Below are 9951 nucleotides of genomic sequence, written 5' to 3' on the forward strand. Positions count from 1 at the left end.
GAGGGGTTTTGATATTATAATTGATGTATATGTACACATTACCATTTAAATGCCATGTCATATTATTTTTAAAAAAAATTAAGAACAAAATATTCACAATTAATAGAGTGAGGGTGGTTCCCCACTGTAAAATTACGATTTTCCACCGTTTTTTGCCGCAGCTCAAATTCAAGAGAGTGAGGGTGGTTCCACACTGCGAAATCGCGATTCTCCACCATGTTTTTTGCCGCAACTCAAGCAAATAGTCATATGCTTGCAATTGTTTCGATAGAGATTTGTGGTTGATTTGCATCCGATACAACTCTCAACGTCTCAACAACACCAATCAGAGAAATCATTCGCAAAAAGCATCGTATACAGGGTCAAAGAAATAGAAAGGGTCTATGTCATCGTATGCAGGGTCAGAGAATTAGGAGATCCCAATTAATCTGTTTGGTTCCAAAAAACATGCTGGTGCCTCACGCTAGCATTTGCGGATGAGTCTGGTAATATAGTCTTCAAGGTAATAAAAGAATCTGGTAATACAGTCTTGATAAAAAAAAACTTGAACTTCCGGAACTAAACCCAAAGTGAGAGAGATAAAAAAAATAAGTGAAAAACCGGAAAGTGAAGTGAGCATGAGAGAGATATTAAAAAAAAAAAAAAAAAAAAAAAGTGAATTTCAATTATAAAAACTTAAAAACTGACATAAATTTTAAATAATGACATAAAATAATAACATATAGATATACATCACCTATAATATTAAAACCCTTCTTTTATCGAGGGTTTAGCAGTAATGCCCATTATTTTAACCGGCAAGGAAACGTGTTCTTAGAGGGTTCAGTGTTGGGGTCATTACCTGTTTTATCTAAATACTTGTACCGTAAATGCACGAATAAACATTATTCAGAACTCAGTGCCATATCTTATCAATCTTATTGGCATTTGTTAGAATGAAAAGAATAGATACAATAATTGTTTCTGATGTATCACGATATAAATTTAATTTGGAAAAATCATCTTCACTCTCTTTTCTTTTCATTATCAAATAAATTTTCTAAACCTACTGAAAGAGTCTGAAAACAAAAAATGGAGTTTGTAGGTCAATCATTTTATTTTCAGCTTCCAATGATTGTATGTATATTGTTTCTCTGGGTTCCTCGCTTACTCCACTCTGCGTGGCATACTCCAATGCCATTTCATAGTCCACCTGCATATACACAAATTATATAAGAAAAACTTCGACAATGAATTAAAAATCCAAGCACCCACTAGTCCGTCTTCTGTTCATTGTATGCCTTCCTACTATCGATATAGGAGACAATCCTAAAGGGTATTGCCTAAAGCTTCATTTGAATATTGATTTTTTGGCTAAAAGTATTGCAACTACCGTGGTTGCTCTGAAAGATGGACTCAAAGAAAAGCTAATAATCAATTAAGCACATAATCCAGAATGCAAAGAAAAACTTCCAAGTCAAGAGATACGATTTGCGCCTTCGTGGTCAGGAAAAAAAAAAAAAAAAAAAAAACCTTATAGAAGAATTTATGAGACTAATTTCGTATTTCTTCAAGCTAAAGCCTTATTTTAGCTACAACTATAACTAAATATATATTTTAAATTAAGGTGGACATGCTCATATGACAAGAGATGTTCCTCGGGATCAATTTACTGCCACCGACACTTCCATCTATTCAGGTCAAGGTATCCCTTTAGTCTGTAAATTGGAAAGAAAAAAAAAACTATGGAAGTTTCACACACACAAAGCTAGAGAGCATACCTGTTCAACATGTTTGGCAAGCTTTTCACTCAATGTTTCTTTAGTAAGTAAATTCTCCGAGACTTTTCTCAGTAGTTCTAGATCATCATCCTCATAACGAATCTTCTTAGATGCATGTAACTGTGTCATTTCTTTCAAAACATTGTATACTGCAGCAGAAGCATCAGGAATATACCTGCCAAACGGTAGGAAATATATTTTATTTCACACTGGAAAAGCATTTGCATCATCATTCAGTTGAATCCTGGAATTGAGGGACAAATAGAACTTTGGCATACCTGCTTAGATTTCGTTTCCTCTCCTGCTGCTCACGGGCCTGCATCTTTTTTACAATCTTGGATTTTAATTGGACACAACATTGCTGAATAGCATACTAGATATCGAAGGAAAAAAAATGCTGTTAGCTTTATTTACACAACTAAAATTTAAAATTTGTATATTGAAAGAAATCTCACACCTTGACAGCAGAAGCAATCTCAGTAATGTCATCTCCAATGTATTCTTTCCCGGTTCCTTTGAATGGAATTTTTGTGCTCACAATGCTTACAAAGACACCAATTTTATCTTGTATCTGGTTGATTTTGTAACTACTCCAGCTGAAAAAGTATTTAATAAGATTTCACAGGTTATTATTTCCTTGTGATGCCAGGGAATTTTGTGAAGCAATTATTGAGCCTTATTCTGTCACTTCATCATAAAACACTGTTTGGAACAAATGATTTTTGAAAAGAAAAGTTATAGTGGGACTGACTTCAAAAAAAAAAAAGAAAAAACCACTCCTAGCAACATTTATATTGTATACCTTCACCTCATCATAACATGATTATATTTTCTTTCCTCTCTTTTTTCTTTTTTTTTTTTCTTCTTTCATCCAAACATCATCATTTATACCTTCATTTTCTCTTCATTTTATTTTTTTTTTTTATTCTTTTTCCTCTAACTTTGCTCCCTCATCCAAACAAAGTGAAAATTAGAAAGTCAAAAGAAACCATATGCTTTTCTGTGCTTACTTACTTGATTCTTTTTAGTGCGGTCCTGGTGACAACATCGGCACCTTGCTCAAAAAGTAGTGGAATTCTGTTGGCAAATCGAAATATATTCAGACCCTGGAAACAAGCATTATATGTTCTGTCACTGACAAATCATTACCATTGCATCTCTTTATAATTAGCTCCTAAGTCCTAACATTGCCTAATTGATCAATAATGACCCAAAATCACCTAATTTAAGACCATCATGGAAATCAACTATAACACAATAAAATAAAAGAGGTTGGGGAGGGGGGGGGGTGGTTGGGGAATATTATTAGTTTATCACAATCCATCAGAAAGCATATTCAGAAGTTAAATTAGGTTTTCTTTATAGAAAATTAATTTTTTTACTATATAAGACAAGTACAAAAAAAAAAAGGCAGGAGGATCAGGAAATCTGCTAAAACCACAAAAACATGGAAAAAGAACATTAAAAAAACGTATCTCTCTGAATCCAATCCTTTTGCATATCTAACAAAAGGTTTTTTTTCTATTGTATATTTTTCTCCATGTTTGTTACAACATTTATAGTAGTTTACTCTACCTCTAACTATTTTTTTCAGATAAGATGATATTTTTAACACACGAATTTCAAACTGGTTATCAAACATAAACATTGTTGGAAACGAAACTTAACTTGCTTGACATCTTTTCCACCTACACTGACTCCAGCTTCCACAATGAATGGGTGACCTTCAAAAACTTGAGCACTGTGCAACGATGGCAGAAGAAATTAACTTTAAAATCTAAATTATTATGAATTATCAAAAAAGTCAAGCACACCAACATTAAGAAATCTCTCATGCCTCTAGCATAGTGGCTCCATTTACCCATTAGAACTTCCAATAGAGTCAAAAAAGTAAGCTAAATAGTAAATAACTATTGGATACAAACAAGTCTCACATCGATAAAATAAGAGAAAAAATAATAATTTATAAAATACAAGCATACTCCAATAATTGAGAAGTCTTTTAGGTGATGACCAAAAGCAAAACCGTGAAGATTTAGACCCAAAGCGGACAATATTTTATCTCAACTCTGGTATCAAGATCGCAAGGTTGGACTTGGTGACAACAATCTTAATAGCTCAGGAATACTCTCCCTTCAATGTCCAACCCAGAAAAATGTAGTGTCTATCCATTAGACAATGATGTTTTTCTTCTTCTTTAACCTTATTAATTAAAAAAGGTTAAAGAAAAAAAATATATATTTATCTATATATATATATATATATATATATATATATAGGAGGGATCGGGTTACTCTAAGAATAAGTTTACCTAGACTTACACCATTTACTTTATGGATATTTCGCTTCATTAATTCAAATCAACATATAAAATGTTTTTTAAAACAAAGTATCAAATGATTTTCAAATTTTTTAAAAATTTGTATATAAATAACTAAAACTAAATAAATTCATTAATAATTTTGGATTCATTCTATAATAAGAAAGATAGATTCAAATAAAAATAAAAAAAGGAAATAAAAGCTGGCAGTGGATATCTAATCCGCATTGTTAGCTTGAAAGGCCGGGAGTTATAGTTGATTCATCACTTCGATTTCACATCTCTAATTCAAAATCGAACGTGAAATTTTTGTTTAATTTGCCCCTTTTGGGGAATATCTACAGAGGAAAACTGGCTGTTAGAAAGAACAGCAGAAGATATTTTTCCGATCAGATTTTTAATCATATTGCAACCTATAGAACGAATAACATTTATTTTAGGAATAATAGGTTGATTTTCTTCAAGAGTTCACATCAACAGGAAGGTTTGGCATCTCAATTTCCATGCTTCGACACCTATAGTATGTTCCAAGGGTTGGGTTGTTCACCCATTAAAGCAGTAAGTGAGCTAGATTCAAAACTTCAGGAGACAATTTGGTCCATATCTAGTGTGGGTGTTAGAGCATAGAGAGGACTTTTTCCTAGTACAAGAGGATAGGGAAGGACACAACTCTGGTGTGTCAATTATCGTATCCACAAGATACAACTCTGGTGTGCCAGTTATCATTTCCACGATAAACACTAGATAGTCAAGTGTCGGAATAACTGATGAAAGCATCTAAGTAGTAAACTCACCTCAAGATGAGTGCTCTCCATTTATGACTTCCCCCTAATAACTGCGATATTCCTATGTTGATAGTGGTTATTGAAGATCGGAGAATAAGATCTTCTATAACAACTATGATAGGAAACCTAAATGCCGCAGCTAATTCTTGCTTCTTCCTCCTGGAAGTCGAATAAGAAGTAATGAGGAGCCCGAACCTTCCACCTTCTATAGCTATACGTACTTCCTGGAGTTCGTGACAAGGATGTCCGTCTAACTACCCAAAAAACCGTAAAAATAACCTCCCCCCTGAAAAAACTCTGATTGCTTGTTGACCGTATGGAGCCACCACCTTCACCTGTTTGCTTTACTCGGGTGTAACCTCGTGGGGTCCCCGCCTTCTCCTTGATCAAATAGTTTAAGGAGAAAAAAAATCCACCTATTATTTCCCTTTCTTTTGAAGTTATTTCTTAGGTTTCTTTTCTTCGAGAAAAAAAATCCACCTATTATTTCCCTTTCTTTTGAAGTTATTTCTTAAGTTTCTTTTCTTCCAGTAATTTGTAGAATATTAAGACTAATTAGTGCATAAGGATTAGCCGAATCGTATAAAAAAAAATGTGATATAGAGGAAAAATTCCCAATCTGCTATGAATGCTAACTCCGAAGCAACAATAGCGTTAGTGGTGGGTATGTTTGGTCAGTTAGCTGTTAACTAGCGCCTCTGCAGGTGGCGCTTCAAGGAGCTCTTACCCATCCCAAAGTTAACGGGTTATGACCGAACAGAAGGTTGTGGTTTCCAGTTTTCCTAATCCGAGTCCTAGCTCGTGCATACAATGACCCATAACTAGGATTGAAAAACGACCGACACATGGAAGCTTTAAAAGGTAATAATTTGAGATAAGAGAAATATCTGGTAAGACTTTGATATTGAACCACAACCTGCCTGAATAAGTTGCAACCATGTCCGGCTGCAGCTCTTTTATAATTCCTAACCGAAGGTTGTATTCACCAGCAGGGCTAAGACACTGAAAATAGGTAATATGGACATATAAAATGACAAAGGTAAGGAATATAAAATGAAAAATGCATAATGAAATTGAAATATAAATAAAAGGGGCCCATAATATAGACTACATTACTTACATGACCACTAGGATCATCAAACTTGGCTTGACGAAGCAACTGATGAATGCGTACTATTTGCTGTGAAGTTAGAGACTTCACATGCATTTTTGAGCTGAAGTCTGGACCCATTTCTCCTGAGGAAACAAGAGTAAAGTGCAGTAGAAAACATATTAGACATCTATAACATGCAAACATTGAACCATGTGAATATAAACTTCCTCTAATTACAGGCAAAATGAATTGCTACTAATTTACTATAATGTCGATGGCAACCCAAAGTATCTCCTTCTGAGACCCAGTAACAAAAATATACACATGCAACAGAGCTGCAGCAGGCAACTTAACCATCACTTATTAATGAAGTACAGGGGAATATAAAATCAGGAAAAGGGTCCTTAATCATTCCCATATTTGAATATCAACAAAGAGCGAGACATATCTTCTCTGTTCACTTCACTTAATCATTGCATAATAACATTGCTTTTACATCAGGGACAATGACTAATGTCAGGTGGGCAACCTTAGTTTACTATTATCTTTCCTTTGCCTAACCAAATACCAGTTTCAGTAATTCTGTTAGAATGATGAATCTAAACAGTTAACTGGAGTATATAAATACCATAAGAAATGCTCCTCTAAAAGACCTGTGTAAATTTGTGCTCAATAAGAAGCAAAAAGAATCTAACGAATTATTAATAAAATTACTGTTTTTCCTTACCTATCAATCTTTCAGCATAAGCTTTATTGATATTTACAAATTCATGTTGAAGAAACTGCAAAAGATTCTGCTTTGAAGTTTCAGCAATAAGTCGTTTTATTAGCAGCAAATCAACGGAGGATGGATGATGCTTCGTCTCCATGGGAATGGGTGGCATTACATCTGTTCTGCGAGCAAATCTTACAGAGACATTCTTGCTGCCAAACAGAACAGCTTGTATAAGATGATTATGCATAGTTGTTTTGGGGGGCAGAATCTGAAAAGATATATATACATATACGTACTCAGGTGCATCTGACACAAATTTAAATAGAAACTGAGCATAAGGGGTGATAACAGCCATTTGTCGCATGTAATGCAATATTTTTGACTGCAAATGCAAACAAAAGGGCTTCCATTAGTGAAAAATGACTACCATTAGCCTTTCAATACAATCAATAAGCATGACAGCAGTTTATTAAAGAAAATGAAGCTGCTCAATTATATCTAGAGTTTGCAATAAAAGTATTAAAATTTCATCAAATAATTAGATACCCGGTAAGTTGTCCAGTTCCCCTCTATGACAACTTGAATTTCAGCTCCACGCCAATGTTCCTTGTTCTCCCGTTTTTCATGTAAATGTACATGAGGAATATTCCTGAAAATTGAAAATTTTGTTTATTCGGAAGGATCAAAGGAATTTAAATATTAATTCATTTACAATGCTTAAAACCATACTTATGAATGTCTATATCCAGCCTGCAGAATGAAATATAATTTTGGTTCTTCATTGATGAAGAGATCTCAATAGGAAGCCCAGTACTCATTTTAGACCATATTAATGCCTGCATACATGAAAATACCAATTAATAAGGCCACGTTAAACAAGTATGTAATACGACTTCAACCGAAAAGTTGCCAACTGTTATAAATTAATTATCAGAGTAAATAAAAACAAAAACAAAGAGGGAAATGCATGTTGTTAATCAATACCATCTTCGCACCAAGACCAAACTTTCCCCGCGTCTGTTTTAAACCATATTTTGTCCCGGATAGAACTGCATGAATTGATAAGCTTACAGTATGTGAGATTTCTAATTACTGCTGAAATGTCTAAACATGTTGATTCAGGGATAACTGAAGCAGCAAGTAACTGACTGACCTCGGCCAAACATATTTGGGATGTCATCATGTGGCATTCCTTTTCCATTATCCTAAAATTAGTAACAAGAGTGAGACTGATAACCACAAAAACTAGAAAATAATTTCAAATTGGATTTCAAAATCTGATCGAACAGTTTTTTTCTGACTGGATCAAAGTTAACACAAAGACAATGCACATCAACACAGTATCACAAAGGAAGGCCTGAGGCAGAAACCATGCGCACCTTGCATGTAACTCTGTAAAAGGAAGCCTCACCTCGACCCTTGATAACCTTTGTAGCTGACGTTTCTTTCACTTTCTTTCCAAGGGCAGCATTCTTTGCTTGCATTTCTTGAGCACGAGCCTCTTTTGCTAGTCGTTTCTGCAAGGGAAGGTACTACATGAAACAGAACACTACCTAGAGAGACTTTCACATTTAGGGTCTATTTGGATAAAGTTGTCCAAAAATAGTTCTAGGAGAAGAGAATAAATATGGAAAAAAAATAATAAATTTCTCCAAAAGTTAAAATTATACATACACTAATTTGTAGAAGATTTCTCATACTAACTTATGCGAAATATATTTTTATATATAAGCTAATTTTCTTCTTATTTTCCTATCTATTAAGTTTCTATAAAAACATTTGTCCTACCAGACCCTTAGTCTATTCAATTGCTCAAGTTGTTTGTAGGAATGAACCAAGATGATAATTTGAAATTTGTTACCATAACAACTTAACCAGATATACTTCCCAAACCCAACCATTTTAATCCAGACTGGTATATCTCAGTACAACAATCAACTTTACAAGATAAAACTAAACACACCTCACGAGCCTTCTCAGTTTCATAATCATCATACAACGCAGCATCAACACGTTCCCGGTCAACAAGACCAATCATGGAATTAAATTTGCTCTTCCCTATCTCCTCACTACAACAAATACATCACAAAACAAATCATTCACAAATATAATTAAAAACCTGTTGTTCACATAAGCTCATTTACTGGTTCATCATTCATCATACTTGTACATGCAGACTTACATGGTAATTTCAACCACCGGAAGCTCGGATATGGACTCCGCCGAGTCAAGCGAATTCTCCACGAGCTCTCTAACAGTAGTATAAAGAGATTTTCCAGGCTGCAGTTAAATAGAGAAAACATACATATATATTAAAAAAAATCACAAAATGCATACACATGCCAAATCAAACACATCTTTGTACAATTACGTTATCAAATCCTGCAATATTCTTGTTTTCCGCGAAGAACTCAGCAGGAGATTCTACAAATTTAAATAAATAAATAATCAGTTGAAAACAAATGCGTTCCGACTTGAAAATGAACTGATAGAGAGAAAGAGAGATACTCTGCTTCAGAAGGCTTTCTTTCGGTTTTCGAGGGGTCTTTGACTTGGTTTTCTTAGTTTCGGTTGGGCTTTCACTGCTGTAATCTCCATCCATGGAAATTTCACCCCTAGAATCTCGAATTGTCGCGGATTTTGAGATTCAGAAGCAGAACCTGAGAGTGAGTGAGACTGTGAGAACAATTTTTCGATTCTGCTAGCTCCTGTATCAACCACTACACTAGGGCTTCCAAGTTGAAAAACTGAAAGTGTTTGATTTGTGCCTGTAATCTGGTGTTGTCGTCCGCATCGCGGGTCATGCAGCAATGGCCAATTGTCACATTGACTCCCAAGATCAACGACCAATATTTTTCTATAATATCATCGCTAGTATTCGGATATTTGGACGGTCAAGATCCGTGATGGTTCAGACATTATGTTCTCTGTATCATCAGGGTATTCTGTGGAAATTTCATCGCTTTTTCCCGCCAACCCAAAAGCTTCATCTGTTTGGAAGATTACATATTCCAAAATTAAAATTAATGTAAGGAACGATCTTTCATTATAATTTTAATTTTTAATGTTTGATAATTATTTAAAAAAAATTCAAGAATATAATCTTTTAAATTTATTTTTATCTTATTTTTCACAAAATATTTTCATGTGAATAAGAATACAGCTTTCTTGACAGAAAATTAAATAGAGGCTTTATAATCTTTTAAAATTTTCATTCACTTTTTCACTCTTAGTTAAGAATGAAAATATATTAAATCTTAAACAAAATTTATAACTTG

At 34.1% G+C, this 9951-nt stretch overlaps 1 protein-coding gene across 2 annotated transcripts; it reads right to left on the bottom strand.

Annotated features, from left to right (window-relative positions):
* Positions 1–884: 884 nt before the first annotated feature.
* On the bottom strand, positions 885–9415 carry TOP6B (topoisomerase 6 subunit B). 2 transcript variants are annotated; one of them, XM_020369197.3, is made up of 19 exons: positions 9182–9415; positions 9045–9097; positions 8856–8953; positions 8637–8742; positions 8053–8190; positions 7827–7878; positions 7658–7722; positions 7403–7509; positions 7220–7322; positions 6970–7055; positions 6686–6882; positions 5986–6101; positions 5782–5867; positions 3429–3501; positions 2775–2866; positions 2218–2356; positions 2039–2133; positions 1761–1935; positions 885–1192 (listed from the first exon to the last, which is right to left on the bottom strand). In XM_020369197.3, exons 1-19 carry the CDS (start codon positions 9273–9275, stop codon positions 1046–1048), a joined length of 2022 nt encoding a protein of 673 aa, XP_020224786.2. In that variant the 5' UTR covers positions 9276–9415; the 3' UTR covers positions 885–1045. The 2 variants fall into 2 exon arrangements, with proteins under 2 accessions (XP_020224786.2, XP_020224787.2); XM_020369198.3 differs by lacking the exon at positions 9045–9097 and having other exon boundaries at positions 9182–9411.
* Between the last annotated feature and the right edge of the window lie 536 nt (positions 9416–9951).

This window comes from Cajanus cajan, chromosome 10 (genome assembly GCF_000230855.2).
Source record: "Cajanus cajan strain Asha chromosome 10, NIPB_CcT2T_4, whole genome shotgun sequence".
In the NCBI taxonomy this organism is placed as follows: domain Eukaryota; kingdom Viridiplantae; phylum Streptophyta; class Magnoliopsida; order Fabales; family Fabaceae; genus Cajanus; species Cajanus cajan.

Coding starts and splice junctions, on each gene's coding strand:
- TOP6B (XM_020369197.3), bottom strand. CDS start 9,275: ATGGATGGAGATTACAGCAGTGAAAGCCCAACCGAAACTAAGAAAACC. Junction 7,510..7,657: donor TTGGTCTTGGTGCGAAGATG/GTATTGATTAAC, acceptor TCATGTATGCAG/GCATTAATATGGTCTAAAAT. Junction 7,056..7,219: donor GGAACTGGACAACTTACCGG/GTATCTAATTAT, acceptor TTGCATTTGCAG/TCAAAAATATTGCATTACAT.